The following is a 19319-nucleotide window of genomic DNA, read 5'->3' as shown; positions in this document are numbered from 1 at the left end:
CGCTGCTGAAATTCATCCTCTTTGCTGATGATACAACAATTACATGTGCAGGTGACGACGTGAAGCAACTTCTGACTTCTGTGACTGAGGAGATGATCAAGTTAAAAACTTGGTTTAATGCGAACAAATTGTCTTTGAATTTAAAGAAGACCAAAATAATGCTCTTTAGCAATCGCAAAAGTAATATACCGATCAGGATTGTTATTGATGATACACCAATAGAATATGTTCATCAACATTCTTTCTTAGGAGTAGTAATAGATGAAAATATCTCATGGAAGCCTCATATAAGTTACCTGAGGAAAAAAGTTGCTAAATGTGTTGGAATGATGAGGAGATCATGTCATTTATTGAACTCCAATGCTCTGCTGTTATTGTTTCATTCATTTATTATGTCATATTTAACCTATTGTGTTGAAGTCTGGGGAAATTGTTATAAATCACATCTATAGCCTTTAGTCACTCTGCAGAAAAAGGCCATCAGGATTGTTTCCAATGTTCACTACAGACATCATTCAAATCCACTATTCATGTTGCGATCCGTGACTCGGATCTTCAAATATTATTGTTTATTTTTCCATCTTTGTTCTCATTCTCCGTCTGATCCGTTTATTTCCCGTTTAGTCCATCACCATGGTTACTTATTAGTTTCAGCTGTTACTCCCGGTTCCTGCACACCTGTTCACTGCTAATTACCTTCCCTTTATAAGCCAGCCTCTTCTGTTTATTCTTTCTGGGACTCTAATTTGCTCACATGCAACAAGTAACGTCAGGTATGTTTTTCTCGCTAGCTCATTAGCTAAGCCACTTTGTTGTCATCTTTAGCTCACATGCTAATCATCTTTGTTTTAATTTTTTGTGCCATCGTGCCAAATCTTAGTTCTTTATATTTCCTAGCTTTCACGCTAGCGTCTTTTGTTTCCCTTTTTATTAGCTCCAGTGTTTTTGTTCAGAGCTCACTTTTTGTTAATAAATTTGTTAGATCTTACCTTTGTTGTGTTCTTCGTTTGACACATCCTCGAGGGAATCGAACCCGGTACCACGATGCCGAACCGGCATTACAATTCATGAACTTAAAGCAACTTAAACTGAACGATGTGATCAATTTTAAAACTGCTCAAATTATGTTTAGGGCATCCCAAAACTCTCTACCATCCAATATACAGAACCTATTCCATGACAGAGATGATCACCATAGTTACAGTTTAAGAGGAAACAACAAATTATATTTGCCTAAATTTAGAACTACTTTAAAATCAATGTGCATTTCAGTGCGTGGAGTCAGTCTGTGGAACAACTTAGGGGACGAGTTAAAAACGTGTTCTAGCATGATTCAATTTAAAACACTGTTTAAAAAAGAAGTACTGAAGAAGTACGATGAGGAAAGAGAGTGATGCCCTCAGCACAGAGCGATAGAAGGGAGGTGTATGGTCGGAGAGTGTTTGGGCCCGTGTGTGTGTGTGTGTGTGTGCATGTGTGTGTTTTGTCTCGTCTTGTCTTGTCTCATGGTATTGTTAGTGTACAGGAGTTTTCCTTGTTTTGTTTATAGAGTATTGTTTTTGTATTATATTGTTTATGTCAAATGTGGAATGAGTGAGAGGGGTTGGGCTATTATAAGCAGCTGCTTCATCCAACCCCTTTTCAAGCCTTGCATAAATATCTTTGCCAACATGAAAAAAAACAAAAACTGTGTTTAGTTGTACTGTGCAGGTTTGAAATAAATATTTCAATTCAATTCAATGCAGCTGAAATAGGCTCGAGCGTACCCCGTGGCCCCAAAAGCGACAAGCGGTAGAAAATGGATGGCGAGGTAGTGAAAGCATGTTGATAGCAAACATCTGCACTACACATATTTACATACTCAAATGATCTGCCAAAACATGTTGGTTTGCTATTTTTCCATTTTTGTGACAATGCGTCTGACAAGCGCCTCCCTTTTATTTCTGTCTGTCCGCAGCACTATTTCCTTGTTGTGTTCGGCCATGATGGACAGAAGCCTCTGGAGCTACGGACGGAGGGGGAGGTGGAGTGTGACGAGTGGGTGGAAGCCATACAGCAGGCCAGGTACACACAAATCACCCTAACCATTAGCATCCAGGGGCCTGGTTTAAAGGTCTCTTGTTCAATGTTTTTTTTATTTTCTTTTTTTTTTTTAACAATTTGATTTCAATCAATTTATCAATGTTTATTTCTATAACGCTAAATCCCAAGTGTCTGAAAGGGCTACACAAGCCACAATGACATCCGCGGTACAGAGCCCACATAAGGGCAAGGAAAAACTCACCCCAGTGGGACGTCAATGTGAATGACTATGAGAAACCTTGGAGAGGACTGCATATGTTCTCTTCGTGACTATCTGGGTTCCCTCCGTGTACTGCGGTTTCTTCCCACCTCCAAAACCATGCACCTGGGGATAGGTTGATTGGCAACACTAAATTGTCCCTAGTGTGTGAATGTGAGTGTGAATGTTGTCTGTCTATCTGTGTTGTCCCTGCGATGAGGTGGCGACTTGTCCAGGGTGTACTCCGCCTTCTGCCCATGTGCAGCTGGGATAGGCTCCAGCACCCCCGTGACCCCATAAAGGACAAGTGGTAGAAAATGGATGGATATTGTTAAATGTTAGAGTATCAAATTTGATCAAAATACTGAAAGATTGTGATTCCCACAAACAAACCAAATCTATTGACTGGCCATAAAATAGTCTCTAAAACATCCCAAATGTTGGAAATATAATACATTTAGCGAGAAATTCGCCAAGTTGACAACAGTGCGCTGAGGTGTGTGTGAATCATAGAGACGCCAAGACCCGCCTTCGGTTGCTTCTGATTGGTTTACATTATGTGGTGCCTTCTGTGGTTGGCTAGATTTAGGCACAATAATTCATGGATTGGTCTGTGATTGTTTCTTTCGGGGAAGTCAATCAGAATTACTCAACTATGGCAGGCCACAAGGAAACAAGTTTATTAGTATAAAATAAACTTGGCATGAGAAAGGGTTAAATTGTGTGACTCTAATGCTCCCGTCCAAAGGCAAAACCTAGTAACTCACTTCTAGCTGATTTTGAGAAAACAAAGGAAAACCAAACTATCTTGATGCTGTTTTACAAAGATCTACAAAGTCATCATACGCATAGATTTTTTCTTGAGCTTTCATTTTCTTGCCGATTGAGCCATGGATTGAATCTGCTCTCATGAACGTGTGCCCTTTCTCCAGATATTTTATCACAATCTCGGGTGGGCCCCATTCTGCGTTTGCACATTGGGCAAGAGCCGTGTACAGCGTCCAGTTTTTATTTTGACCTCCACAGTTATCTGCCCAAAAGAGTATGCAAGGGGAAGAATCAATAACAATACATTTAATGAAGGTGCTTGCAACGTCCTGGGCCAATCTTCCAAATATCCCCTCATGCCATAATATCACATAATCAGGTTGACCGTCGACCCCCATTCGTGCAAATGTCTCATTAAAGACAATAAGGCGACTGACAAAGAAGCTCCGATTGGTCCCTTGAGATACTAGGTTTTTCTGTTGTATCTACGCGGTTATGTGGTAGTTGCTAGGTCCTGCCATGCGCGTAACAGCTTACTTACGGAAAAAAATACAATATCGCATACACTAATGTAAAGCATATCACCTAGGAACTCCAAAATTATTATCAGCTCAGTTTTAACCAACATTGAGTTACTGGGTTTTGCCTTTGGACGGGAGAATCCTCAAAGCGTGAGGCTTGGCATCCTTGGCAATAACTATGTGAGGTATAGTGCTAAAATTGCAGTTCCATAATTGTCATGCTAGGTTAGCCTAGTTGCTGAAAAAAAATATGATCAAACATACAGCTGACACGTCTGTTGCTGACTGACAGATAATTGGCAGGGCTTTATTTTAAGATCCGTAGCGAAGCCTTTTGTCCAAAGTCGTTGGCATATTCAAGGTGCAGGCTGATATCGCTTGAAGCAAGTCTGAAGCGGCATCATGACGACAAGGGATTAAGTTGTTCCTTCAGAATATCGTGAACACTTTACTATATGACTATTAAACTGCAGTGTTAAAGGCCTACTGAAACCCACTACTACAGACGACGCAGTCTGATAGTTTATATATCAATGATGAAATCTTAACATCACAACACATGCCAATACGGCCTTTTTAGATTACAAAATTGCAATTTTAAATTTCGCGCGATGTATCCTGTTGAAAATTTCGCGGTATGATGACGCGTGCGTTTGACGTCACCGGTTGTAGCGGACATTTTTTTCCAGCCCGATCCAAGCTATAAGTAGTTTGCTTTAATCGCATAATTACACAGTATTCTGGACTACTGTGTTGCTGAATCTTTTGCAATTTGCTCAATTAATAATGGAGAAGTCAAAGTAGAAAGATGGAGGTGGGAAGCGCTGTATTGCAGCTGCCTTTAGCAACAAAAACACAGCCTATGTTTCCTTGTTTAAAGTTCCCGAAGGTGAAGCTTTACTATGGAACAGATCGATCAAGGAAACATGGATCCCGACCACATGTCAACCGGCAGGTTCCGGTGAGAACATTGTGGTAATAAGTCGGCTCTTACCGTAGACATGAGTGGAGCTTGCGTCCTCCTGCAGTTGCGTGGCTTTCCTCAGAGACACTGGCGGTCACCACACCTGTGGCCACACCCCTCCGACTTTCAGGTACTATATAATCTCACTAAAACACTAGTAACACAATAAGCAGATAAGGAATTTTCCAGAATTATCCTAGTAAATGTGTCTAATAACATCGGAATCACTCCCACTGCCCTCGCCTTTGTAAAAAAAAAAAAAAATGTTAAACTTTTTTTTTAGTCCTTCACTCTCACTATCATCATCCACGCATTTTTCATCCTCGCTCAAATTAATAGGGAAATTGTCGCTTTCTCGGTCCGAATCGCTCTAGCTGCTGGTGGTTGTGATTGTAAACAATGTGAGGATGTGAGGAGCTCCACAATCAGTGACGTCATGCGCACATCGTCTGCTACTTCCGGTACAAGCAACGGTTTTTATTAGCGACCAAAACTTACAAACTTTATCGTGGATGTTCTCTACTAAATCCTTTCAGCAAAAATATGGCAATATCGCGAAATGATCAAGTATGACACATAGAATGGACCTGCTATTCCCGTTTAAATAAGAACATCTCATTTCAGTAGGCCTTTAAGCTAGGCTTTCATTTGGTTTGGATTGTTGTCGTATAGTACCTAGGTCAAGGCTATTCAACTGGGAATGCGGCCTAATTCCCTAAAACACTAGAGTGCTTCTGTTGTATAGATAGACTTTGACTACACATTGGCAGATCCTTGCATTGACATTTTAACCTTGCTAGCAAACACAGAACACTGGGGTCCAGACATAATTTAGGCGTTCCTCAAGGCACCCCTTTAAGTCCTTTCCTTTTCGTAATTGGATTTTTGTGATTAAGGCGTAGCTTGTTTACTTCCAATGCAGTCCGTAGTCATTGGTTATAGAAGTTCAGTTCAAAAAACTTTTAAGAGACTCACATTTTCGCGGCAGATTCTAAAAAACAATTGAGTGCTGTCATAGAGATGATCTTTGTCTAGCTTTTTTTGCAGAAGGTTTTTGAAAAAAGCAGAGCGCTCCTTCATTTCTGGGAAAAGAGCCACACTTTGCCCCCCTGGTGAAAAAAATTAATCAGTGAGTTCAAACTGTTACCAAATAATGAAAGAGTGGCTCTGATCAGTGTTTTCTTAGCTCTGATGCAAGTAATAAACGTTAAGTTGCACACGTATTATTGTTTTCCGCACACTATGGTAAAGCCATCACTCCAAATTACTTTGTTCCAGAAGTTTTGAGGCTTGTCTCTGTGCTGTTTGGCATAATATAAGCGGGATACTTTGTGACATTTGCGCAGAAATGGCTTTCTTCTGGCGACTCAACCATGCAGCCCATTTTTTTCAAGTGCCTCCTTATTGTACATCTTGAAACAGCCACACCACAATTTTTCAGAGTCCTGTATTTCTGCTGAAGTTATTTGTGGATTTTTCTTTGCATCTCGAACAATTTTCCTGGCAGTTGTGGCTGAAATCTTTGCTGGTCTACCTGAATCCCTCATTTTCCACTTCTTAATCAGCGTTTGAACACTGCTGATTGGCATTCTCAATTCCTTGGATATCTTTTTATACCCCTTTCCTGTTTTATGCAGTTCAATTACCTTTTTTGCAGATCCTTTGACAATTATTTTGCCTTCCCCATGACTCAGAATCCAGAAACCTCTGTGCAGCACTAGATGAAAGATGCAATGGTCTGTCAGAAGCCCAGAAACTCACTGACCTTTTATATTTTGATGTGCGGGCAAAACCAACTTCTCATAGACAGTTCCGTTAGTGTTGAAATGCAGCAGCGTTGGTTTATTCAGTCACTTTTCTGAATGGAGGTTAAATTAAAGTTCTCCCGATTGGGGTTTCCATTGAAACAAAGCCAATTATTGCTTTTTTTGAGACTTGATCAGGTCCCCTAAATTTGCCTGGAACACAGAGTAGAGAAATCTCTGATCAGTACAAAGTTCAAAGAAATCACAGCATTCCATGAATTAAAACATATTACACCTTTAGCAGACTAATCTATAAACTACAATTCAGTGGAGCAACACAATTACCGCCCGATGGGAGCAGACCATTCCAGTCAGGGAGCCAGCCACACACTGAGTCATACACTGAGGTGCTACTTAAACAAACGTTGATTGCCAACCTGACACAGCTGTCTTGGGGCAGGTGGCTACACATCAACCTGATTGAGGGTACAGTTAGAGATGTACTTGCCTTCAATGACCACACCCAGAGGTCGGCGTAGTTTGACCTCCTGGTGCATGCTTTCACTGTGATGGCTGGCCCACTGCCTGGTCTCACCTGTTTGGCGGTATTGTGATGCTCCACAATATACACACACATTAATTACAAACAAAGATATCACAGGTGAGGATTGGAACCTTGATTAGCCATTCAAACTTGCTTCTGTCAAGTTTTGTGCATGTTATCAGATCAAAGTCACTGGGGTATGTAAACCTTTGATCATGGTCATTTGGGTACTTTCTTTTATCGTTTTGATTTAAAAAGAGCAAACACAGTTGTTTGCCAATAAATAGCTTCACACAACCATTAAGTATGAGTGGAAGAAAGGTTTTTGTGTTATCATTCATATTCTCTGAAGAATTGCCAAGAAATCATAAATTCTCCCAGAGTATGTAAACTTATGAGCACGACTGTAGTTTACGGTAAAATTTGCACATTTACATTGTTTTGTACACCATGTTACTGTATATGGAAAAAAGCAAAGTACACCCTGGACAAATCGCCACCATCTAAAATAAATGAAATAACGTTCTTTCTTTTCTCCCCTTCTTCAGTTATTCTGACATCATCATCGAGCGAGAGGTGCTCATGCAGAAATATATCCACCTGGTACAGATCGTGGAGACTGAGAAAGTGGCGGCCAATCAGCTGCGCACACAGTTAGAGGACCAGGACACCGAGATTGAGAGGCTAAAATCGGAGGTAAGTTGTAAACACACCATAGACACTCAGTTGGGTACACATTTGCAATAAAATGAGCTCCAATTAAAGAAAATTATGTCATTAGAAAGACAATAATGCTCAGTTTTGATTGACAGAACAGAGAGGTAGTTACAGTCACTATCAAAAGTGTACATACACAGAACTTTCCTCCAGAAGGTCTTATCTTTGTCCATGTGATGTCAGATGAAACAAAAATTGAGCTGTTCGGCCACAATACCCAGCAATATGTTTGGAGGAGAAAAGGTGAGGCACTTAATTCCAGGAACACCACACCTTCCGACAAGCATGGTGGTGGTAGTATTATGCTCTGGGCCTGTTTTGCTGCCAATGGAACTGGTGCTCTAAATGGGACAATCAAAAAGGAGGATTACCTCCAAATTCTTCAGGACAACCTAAAGTCATTAGCGCAGTTGGGTGTTGCAACAGAACAATGATCCCAAACACAGGTCAAAAGTGGTTTAGGAATGACTAAATCAGGCTAGATTTAAAGTTTTAGAATGGCATTCCCAAAGTCCTGACTTAAACGTGTGGACAATGCTGAAGAAGCAAGTCCATGTCAGAAAACCAACAAATTTAGCTGAACTGCACCAATATTTTCAAGAGGAGTGGTCAAAAATTCAACCGGAAGCTTGCCAGAAGCTTGTGGATGGCTACCAAAAGCGCCTTATTGCAGTGAAACTTGCCAAGGGACATGTTACCAAATATTAACATTGCTGTATGTATACTTTACCCAGCAGATTTAGTCACATTTTCAGTAATCCCACAATAAATTCATAGAAGAACCACACTTCATGGATGTTTTTTTTGACCAACAAGTATGTGCTCCAATCACTGTATCAAAAAAAAAAAAAAAGAGTTGTAGAATGTTTTGGAAACTCAAGATAGCCATGACATTATGTTCTTTACAAGTGAATGTAAACTTTTGATCGCGACTGTAAGTGTTTGACCAGTAGTATTAAGTTGTGTATTTTAAAAAGTTATGCAAAATCTACTTTTCTTACCTATTGGTACTTGGTTTTGTGTATTTGAGATTTGCATAAGTCCTGAAAATGTCAAATCACACCATGAAGGCATTGTGGAGATGCTTATAAAACAATCCTGGCTTCTTTCATACTTCCTCCAAACGTGTTGTTTGGAATTAGCCCAATTTGTGACAGTTTTCCCACATGTGACGTCAGTTGATATCTCCATATATGGTAAAGTTCTACCTGCCATCGTAGTCCACGCTGTAGTCAGTCAATAAGTACTTTCTTTTTCTCTGTCAACCTGTTGTGGGGCAGGCTGGCTCGTACATGCACATGCGCCCTCCCCTGTACTTGAAGGTATGCCAAATAGTCTAAAAATAGCAACAATTGAAAAATGCTTTAGAAATATATTTATTGAATAATACTTCAACAAAATATGAATGTAAGTACATAAACTGGGAAAAAAATACAACAATGCAATATGCAGTGTTGACGGATAGATTTTTTTGTGGACATGTACAATAAATATTGATGTTAAAGATTTCTTTTTTTGTGAAGAAATGTTTAAAATTAAGTTCATGAACCCAGATGGATCTCTATTACAATCCCCAAAGAGGGCACTTTAAGTTGATTATTACTTCTATGTGTAGAAATCTTTATTTATAATTGAATCACTTGTTTATTTTTCAACAAGTTTTTAGTAACTTTTATATCTTTTTTTCCAAATAGTTCAAGAAAGACCACTACAAATGAGCAATATATACAATTTGATAAATCAGAAACTGATGACATAGTGCTGTATTTTACTTCTTTATCTCTTTTTTGCAACCAAAATGTTTTTGTTCTGATTAGGGGGTACTTGAATTAAAAAAATGTTCACAAATTGAAAAAAGGTTGAGAACCACTGATGTAGACCACAAGGAAGTGGAAGTTCATCTTACACAGCATATGTTTTTTTTTTTTTTTTTTTTACTGAAGAGCAGTTGCTTCTTAGAAATGCTTGAAATTGATCCAATTCGATATTTTTAAACTCTGAAAAATACTGTACAGCAAATAAGGAAAATATATTCTGTGTATTTCCCATGATGCATCTACATCCACAACTCTAGTTTTACGACTGTGGAGGTGTACCTAATCCTGTGACTAGTGAGTCTAAACACACATGTATACAATGCAGATAATGCACATTTTAAAGTGGTCATTCTCGTTTGATATACAAGGTATTTGCATTCAGAAATTGTGTTTTTCTTATGCAATTCGAAATGCACACCCACTAAAAACTGCATGCATGATCAATAAGCATGTTGTTTCCTCACATGTTCACACATCTCTGTGGTTGCATTCTGTACAAACATGTATTCATCAGCAACATATAGTCATATCCCTGTGGTTTAACTTTATGTGCGTGTAGGCATTGATCAGCTCTCTGAGCGTAGGAGTAGAATCATGGTAAGCCATCACATTCTGACAAGGAAATGCTACACTTACAGTATATGTAACGCTGCATGTGCATGTATGGCTTTCTTACAACACACACACACAAACCAACACACTTGAGTGACCTTTACTTTTGATCGATCATAACTTATTTTACATAAACACATGTACTGTACTTATTGGTTTATAGCAAGGGTAGGGAGCGTATGGCTCTCGAGCCAGATGTGGCTCGTTTGATGACTGCGTCTGGCTCTCAGACATATCTTAGCTGACATTGCTTAACACGATAAGTAATTAATAATTCCGCCGGTAATCACAGTGTGAAAAATAGCACTCAAAATATAAAACATTCTCATGCATTTTAATCCATCCTTCTGTTTGGTACTGCACCTGTTCAAAATGTCGCATTAGTGGTAAGAAGTATTTTATTTATTATTGGTTAGCTTCAGAATAACAATGTTATTTAAAATAATAAGAGACTTATTATACTCCAATGTTAAAAATGGTGAATGGTAAATGGGTTATACTTGTATAGCGCTTTTCTACCTTCAAGGTACTCAAAGCGCTTTGACACTATTTCCACATTCACCCATTCACACACACATTCACACACTGATGGCGGGAACAAGGGTGAAGTGTCTTGCCCAAAGACACAATGGACGTGAGTAGGTTGGTAGAAGGCGGGGATCGAACCAGGAACCCTAAGGTTGCTGGCACGGCCACTCTTCCAACTGCGCCACAACGTCCCCTAAATGCACACATTTACTTGTACTCAGTGTAAAAAAATATTACCTGGGTCTCACGGAAATACATTTGAAAATATTTGGCTTTCATGGCTCCCTCAGCCAAAAAGGTTCCCGACCCGTGCTTTATAGGGAAACATCCATCCATCCTTTTTCTACCGCTTATTCCCTTTTGGGGTCGCGGGGGGCGCTTGCGCCTATCTCAGCTACAATCGGGCGGAAGGCAGGGTACACCCTGGACAAGTCGCCACCTCATCGCAGGGCCAATTTCTCCTAAAGCAGAAATGCTATAGAAATCTATATAAGTATATGTAATTCTCTATTTGTTTATATCTGTTAAAGAGGGCACTTAGGAACGGTAGGCTAAAATAATCACTGCTTTTTCAGTATTTATTATAATGTCAACACAACTGAAATACTTAACCTAACGAAAAAGTGGATAATTTGCACAAAAAAAAAAGAAAGGTCTGTCTAACCACTTGTTGCCAGGCAGAATACTGCATGTGTACAAGTGTGAGGGGGAAAAAGCCATTCATAACAACAACACTGTTTCCCTAGAAACAGCAGCGACTAAAAGACTGGGAGAGTCGGCAGGATTAAAAAGAATATTGATATGCAAAATAAAATAACATTAAACATATTTATAAATATCCATCCATCCATTTTCTACCACTTATTCCCGTTTGGGGTTGCGGGGGGCGCTGGTGCCTATCTCAGCTACAATCGGGCAGAAGGCTCACACACTAGGGCCAATTTAGTATTGCCAATCAACCTATCCCCAGGTGCATGTCTTTGGAAGTGGGAGGAAGCCGGAGTACCTGGAGGGAACCCACTCATTCACGGGCAGGACATGCAAACTTCACACAGAAAGATCCCGAGCCTGGGATTGAACCCTGACTACTCAGGACCTTCGTATTGTGAGGCAGACGCACTAACCCCTCTGCCACAGTGAAGCCCTATTTTTATAAGTATTCTATTTTCCAATATTTGTTCAAATGTATTTGTAAACAAATATACGAAAAACATACCCATAAATATTATGTTTTACTTAGTATTTATTAAATACATTAGTGCTGTCAAAAAAACAAGTTAACTCATGCGATTATTCACACACAAAAAATCACATTATTAATGTATATAAGAAGATTAATCGCACAATGTATTTTGACCTCACATGCTAATTTACCCTAACAGTGGATGATTACCTGAAAGGTGTTGTGCGTTGTTATATGGTCAGTGATCTTGCTAATGCTTTAGTCTTTTTTGATTGATCGCCCCCCGCGACCCCGAAAGGGAATAAGCGGTAGAAAATGGATGGATGGATGAAACTTGTATTAGTAGATTGCACAGTACAGTACGTATTCCATAATTGACCACTAAATGGTAACACCCGAACATTTTTTTGAACTTGTTTAAGTCTTGGTCCACGTTAATCAATTCATGGTACAGGTATATACTATCAGCATAACACATTCATCACACAAGGTAATCATCAAAGTACATACAATTAATTATTTACATTATTTACAAAAGCCAGTGCAAAGATAAGTGAAAATACTGGTGTGTTTGTACGCGACGGGACGTAAACTTAAACTGTTACCAAGTTTTGAGCAAATAAATGATGTAAAATCACATAAAACATTTTAAAATGTTTCTGTAAGACATTAACACCATAAAAGTGTATTTATATAAATATTGAGACCTTTTTCAGGCTGATTTAAATTATGCAAGATGGTTAATACCTGTGGTTATACATGATTAGTCCACATGCAAAAGAGTGATTAATCTGATTAAAACATTTGATCATTTTAAAGCACTTTATTAAAGGTTTGCATGTACTAAAACACGTGCAAACGTGATAGAACACGCAAAGCTGATCTACTAAACGTGTCCAAAGTGGATTGCGTCTGTTAAGTAAGCACATACTTGCCAACCTTGAGACCTCCGATTTCGGCAGGTGGGGGCTGGTAGGCGTGGTCGGGGAAGGGGCGGGCGTGGTTGGGGGGGCGGGGCGTGGTTGGAGGCGTGGTTAAGAGGGGAGGAGTATATTTACAGCTAGAATTCACCAAGTCAAGTATTTTATATATATATATATATATATATATATATATATATATATATATATATATATATATATATATATTTTTTTTTATATATATATATATATACATATACATACATACATATATACATATACATATGTATATATATACATATATGTATACATATATATATGTATATATATATACATATATATATATGTATATATATATGTATATATATATATATAAATGTATATATACATGTGTATATATATATATAAATGTATATATATATGTGTATATATATTTATATATATATATATATAAGAAATACTTGACTTTCAGTGAATTCTAGCTCTATATATATATATATATATATATATATATATATTTATTTATTTATTTTATTATATATATATATATATATATATATATATATACATATATATATATATATATATATTTATACATACCGTATTTCCTTGAATAGCCGCCGGGGCGCTAATCATTTTAAAACCTCTTCTCACCCCTGCGCTTACCAGTAAAAAATTGAGTGTGATAAAAAAAATTAAAATAATGAAAAAATTATTCTGCGTCCACGGCCCTGTGGTTGGGGACCTCTGCTTTATAGCATGTCATCGCGCACACTTTTTTTTACCATGCTGTCTGCGTGCCGTCCGGACGCATGCATTTCGCTGCTTTATATACGAGATTGCAATGCATACTTGGTCAACAGCCATACCTTTTACACTGATGTTTGTGATATAAACAACTTTAAAACTCTTACTTATATGCGCCACACTCTGTGAACCCTCACCAAGCACATTGCTGGAGAGCATTGGCTCTGTGACACATTCAAAACGCAGCACAGGGATTACCCATAATGCTGTGTATCCGTGTCTCTTGGATATATTATACACGCGCCCCCCAACCCCACCCACGTCAACCAACGTACGGAGGGGAGGTGGGAGTTGGGGTTTGGTGCCAGCGGGTGTATGGACGGTGTAGCCAGGAGTCGTGGATGCATTGCATTGTGGGTAGGTGTTGTGTTGCGTTTGTGGTGTGTTGCAGGGCATACTGTATGTTCTCCAGAAATGTGTTTGGTTAGGGTTCACAGAGTGTGGCGCATATTATTAAGAGTGTTGAAGTTGTTTTATATCACAACCATTAGTGTGATCTGTATGGCTGTGGAACAAGGCCCCTGGTTTACACACATTATAAGTAAAAAAACTGCTCCGCCGTTTTGAAATGACGGCAGGGGAAGGGGCACTTGGAACGTCATAAATTTGACCCGGTGGTAAAAGTAAGCATGCGCTTATTAATTTGGGGAGCGAGTTTTGCCCGGCCGCAATTCAAGGCAAGCGCACATTACATGCCCGGCGGCTATTCAAGGAAATACGGTATACATACATATATATATATATATATATATATATATATATATATACACACACACTCATACACACATAAAAGAAATACTTGAATTTCAGCAATGTGAGGGTTACTGGTTCAATCTACCATCCCAGTCAAGTCCGTTGTGTCCTTGGGCAAGACACTTCACCCTTGCTCCTGATGGGTCCTGGTGAGCGCCTTGCATGGCAGCTCCCACCGTCAGTGTGAGAATTTGTGTGTGAATGGGCGAATGTGGAAATACTGTCAAAGCGCATTGGGCTCCTTAAGAAGGGGTATAAAAGCGCTATACAAGTACAATCGATTTACCATTTATTTACACACATATATACACACACATAACACTCATCTACTCATTGTTGAGTTAATGGTTGAATTGTCCATCCTTGTTCTATTTTCTGTCACTATTTTTCTAACCATATGCATGTACGGTAGATGACAGTATTGTCCTGTTTAAGAGTGTCACAACATTGCTGTTTACGGCAGACAAACGTGACTGTGTTGTTGTGTGTTGTTACGGCGCTGGGAGGATGTTAATAAAACTGCCTAACAATATACCCACATAAGAAACCAAGAACTCGCCCTCGATCATTCTACAGTTAGAACGTCATTGGGCAGACACGCTGTTTATATTGTGGGAAAGCGGACGTGAAAACAGGCTGTCCTCATTTAGGTCCGCATGGAGCTGGAGGGGGCGTGGTCTCCAGCTCCGCCTGAATTTCGGTAGATTTTTGGGAGAAAATTTGTCCCGGGAGGTTTTCAGGAGAGTTGCTGAATTTTGGGAGTCTCCCAAAAAATCCGAGAGGGTTGGCAAGTATGAGTAAGCAGAATGATCCATTTTGTGTCTGTGTCTTTACTAATGTGCACAATGTATGCTGATCATCAAAACGCTCACAATACGGGAAAGAGAAGATGCAAATATATTTACTTAGCACCTGCAATGTGATTTATCAGCACTCATCATCGTTTTGCGAGCACTATTTAACGTTTTGATTAGCACGTGTCCGACGGACGTGCAAACTTACAGTTCCACACACGGCTGCAGGATCGGTGCTGACCGACACAGACGGACAATGGACAGACAAGAATCCTCCTTCATACACGTGTGTTTGTCAGCATTTTGGACGGTCAGAAATTAAAAATATTAGTTAAATATTAAATATATTATTTAACAACATTTTTTTTATCATTTATAGCTGCTAGAGAACTTAAGGGGCTGATTAAGACAAATTCAAATGATATGTTTTGGTGTCCTTTAGTATTTTCTTTAATGCCGTCTGTTTTTTCCCCCCACATATATTATTATTCTTTTCATTATTAAAATATTTCTCATATGAAAAAAACACTTTTTTAAGTATGCATTTTATTTGCATATTGAGTGGCGTAAGTGCAGCCTCTCTCCAATGAGGGCAGCTTCGGGTGTACAAAAAAAAAAAAGAAAAGAAAAAAAAAAGTTTTTTTTTCTGTAGATGCACTGCATGTCTGCTTCTAAAATGCCCATAAAAGTGGTAGATGTCTCCTGCTTGTTTAAAAACATAGCTCAACGCCACAGGTAAAAACATGATAGCAAGTGCAGTAAATAATACACTTAGACTTAGACTTAGACTTCCTTTTTATTGTCATTCAAATTTGAACTTTGCAGTACAAATAAGAACGAAATTTTGTTGCATTAGCTCTTGGTAGTGCAGGATAAAAATAAATAAAAGAGATAGGCGCCAGCGCCCCTCGCGACCCCAAAAGGGAATAAGCGGTAGAAAATGGATGGATGGAAAAAAAAATAAAATGAAAGTGTCTCTGTGGTGATGCCCCGTATATCCATCCATCCATCCATCCATTCATTTTTCTATCGCTTGTCCCTTTCACAATTGGTGCTGGAGTCTATATCAGCTTCATTTGGGCGAAAGGTGGGGTGCACCCTGGATGAGTCGCTATCTCTTCACGGGGCCAACACAGATAGTTCACAAGAAATCCTCATTTAAATAAGGCGGTTTGCACCACCTTACAATTGCACTCACAGTCTTAGCAGATCACACGCAACACGACCACAAATAGTACATGCTATTTTATAGATTGGCCCTGCGATGAGGTGGCGACTTGTACAGGGTGTACACCGCCCTCCGCCCGATTGTAGCTGAGATAGGCTCCAGCACCCCCCGCCACCCCAAAGGGAATAAGCGGTAGAAAATGGATGGATTTTATAGATTCCACACGCTCGTAAATCAAGTCCATACTGTACATACATGGACATAAAAAAGATGAAACAATAAAATACACTTGCCCTTGATTGTGAAAGATCCTGTCATGAGCCGTGATCCGGATTGAGTTTTTTTTAGTTATGTTCTGTTAGTTTTGGACTACCTTAGTTCCTGTTTTGTGCACTTTGGGTGTTTGTTTTGGTTTCCATGGGTACTAATTGGTTTCATCTGCCTCTGATTAGTGCTCTGCACGTTCACCTGCTGTTGACACTGATCAGAGAGCTATTTATTCACGTTGCTTGCCACTGTCGGTGCGGCATCATTGTTTGCTATATGCAACTGTTACGTTCCAATATTCCTGTTCTTGATTCCTGTTCTGGATTCCTGTGCTAAGTTGTCGCCTTAGCTTCCCGTGCGATCGGCACGTTTTTCTTTTGTATATTTCTGTCTTCTTGGTACCAGAATGATTTATGATTAATAAATCATCTTCTACCTTACGCTGTCGTCCTTAGCCGTCCTGCATTCCGGGAGAACAAACCCCGACCCGACCCGCTGCACGTGATAGATTCCAGTCAATGCAAAAGTTTTTATGATCTATGGTGTTACGATCCTCTGCCCGGATCGTTTGTTATTTGGATTTTTGAGTTTGTTTGTGCACTTCCTGATTTGTTCTGTCGCCATGGTTGCATATTTGTTTCACCTGTTCCTTGTTTCCGGACTCTCATCTGTTTGTGATTACCATCCTTATTTAAGCCTGCATTTTCTGTTACTCGCTCTCGCATCCTAGCATTTGTTTCCCACAACAAGTGACGACGCTAACTCCTGACATTGGTAAACCTGTTTTTGTACTTGTTAGCTTCCATGCTATTCCTGTGTTTAGTTCCCTAGCTTCCATGCTAGAGCTTTTGGTTTGTCTTTTCTACTTAGCACCAGTGTTTTTGTTCTTAGCCTGTTTTTAGTTAAATAAACCAGCATTTCTTACCTGTACCCTGTGTCCGAGCCCGAACTGCATCTTGGAAGAAGCACCATAACCACAATGCCTAGCAAACGTCACGTATGGCTTGACATTATTCTTGTCCATGTGAAAAACTACATCACATAAAATAGTACATGTTATTTTATAGATTGCACACGCTGTTTGCTATATGATGTTTGCTATATTTGTTACTGAAGACGCCGCACCGATCCGCCTGTCGTTCTCACGTTCTCGGTGCGGCGTCTTCAGTAATGCGGACGTTGTACCGATCCGTTGTGGTGAAGAAGGAGCTGAGCCGGAAGGCAAAGCTGTCAATTTACCGGTCGATCTACGTTCCCATCCTCACCTATGGTCATGAGCTTTGGGTCATGACCGAAAGGATAAGATCACGGGTACAAGCGGCCGAAATGAGTTTCCTCTGCCGTGTGGTGGGTCTCTCCCTTAGAGATAGGGTGAGAAGCTCTGCGATCCGGGAGGAGCTCAAAGTAAAGCCGCTGCTCCTTCACATCGAGAGGAGCATGATGAGGTGGTTCGGGCATCTGGTCAGGATGCCACCCGAACGCCTCCGTAGGGAGGTGTTTAGGGCACGTCCAACCGGTAGGAGGCCACGGGGAAGAAGACCCAGGACACGTTGACTATGTCTCCCGGCTGGCCTGGGAATGCCTCGGGATCCCCCGGGAAGAGCTAGACGAAGTGGCTGGGGAGAGGGAAGTCTGGGTTTCCCTGCTTAGGCTGTTGCCCCCGCGACCCGACCTCGGATAAGCGGAAGATGATGGATGGATGGATGGACACGCCGTTTACCGTGTGGTGTTTGGATTAGTAAATCAAGTCAATGCTGTATATACATGAACACAAAAAAGATGAAAACAAACAAAACACACATATCACTTGCCCCTGATTCTGAAAGATTCCAGCTAATGCAACACTTTTTATGAGTTATGGCTTGACATTATTCTTGTACATGTGAAAAATTACATCACAATCTCTGTACTATTGCTGTGTTTTTTAATGAAGTAGCTGTGCAGAAATATTGTCGATGTGCTGGTGCTGTAGTCCTGGTCGAAGCAACTATTGGTCCCTTGGGGACCAGCAGCTATCACCTCCATAAATCTCACCTTCACCACCATGCATTATGTTGTGCCTCAATAATTGCACTTATAAACATTTCCTTTGCTATGTCTTCTGGCCATGATGCCTTCACATCCTATGTAGCCCCGCAGACAATCAAAATGCTAACACGGGCCGTTTTTCGTAAGGAACATCTGCCGCTCATAAAAAGATTACAATTCGACAGCCATTTTGCAGCCGGCGATCCTTCTCATTAAAAATACCCACTTGCTTTTTGTGAGTGTGTGTGTGTTGCTCAGTGTATATGAATAATTAAAATGGCAAGCAACTGTAACTCAACAGTTGGCAGCATCCTATTTGCTGCTGAAGGGAAGGAAATGAAGATGGCTTTTTAGTTGATGTTTAATATGCAAACAGGCTGAAAGGTAAAACAACTAATGTTACATTGCACAGAAGCAGGTGTTGCTTTTATTAGCCGTGCTTGCAGAATTGTCGTTTGATCATGAGTAATTACCATGGAAAAGCTTATTTCCTTTCCTTACAAGCCTTGATAATATGGCAGCTTTTCTCGCCCTCTTCCGAGAAACATCTAAATGCTAATCTGACTGGTATCTGCTTGTAGCCAATGTGACACTCATAAAGGAGCTGACAGGTGTATTCATGGATCTTTAAAAGCTTTTCTGTTAGCCAATATCACAACCTTTGTAGTCTGATGCCAGATAATAGAACATACAATTAGTATAAAATATGATTTCCCATCCGGTATCCTGCTTTAAAACCTTTTCTTTGCTTAATGTCACCATCCATCATGCATTTTTCTGGTAAAACGTACTTCACTTAGAATAAAACTTACTTCACCAATTATTTATTTATTTATTTTTTATTGTGATTACTTATGGAGTATATTGTGAATACATTGAGAACAGGAAGTAAACAAAAGTTT

General features: G+C 39.7%; 1 protein-coding gene across 2 annotated transcripts in view; it reads left to right on the top strand.

Annotated features, from left to right (window-relative positions):
* The window catches only part of rasgrf2b (Ras protein-specific guanine nucleotide-releasing factor 2b), a 157478-nt gene that overhangs the window by 68426 nt on the left and 69733 nt on the right, over nt 1-19319 (top strand). For both annotated transcript variants that reach the window (XM_061899807.1, XM_061899799.1), the window contains exons 2-3: nt 1958-2064; nt 7372-7519. In XM_061899807.1, the coding sequence (XP_061755791.1) occupies nt 1958-2064; nt 7372-7519 (255 nt within the window). The remainder of the gene's footprint in view (nt 1-1957; nt 2065-7371; nt 7520-19319) is intronic.

Source organism: Nerophis ophidion, linkage group LG01 (assembly GCF_033978795.1).
Source record: "Nerophis ophidion isolate RoL-2023_Sa linkage group LG01, RoL_Noph_v1.0, whole genome shotgun sequence".
NCBI lineage: Eukaryota > Metazoa > Chordata > Actinopteri > Syngnathiformes > Syngnathidae > Nerophis > Nerophis ophidion.
The sequence above is the reverse complement of the archived record's forward strand: the minus strand, read 5'-3'. Positions and strand labels throughout refer to the sequence as shown.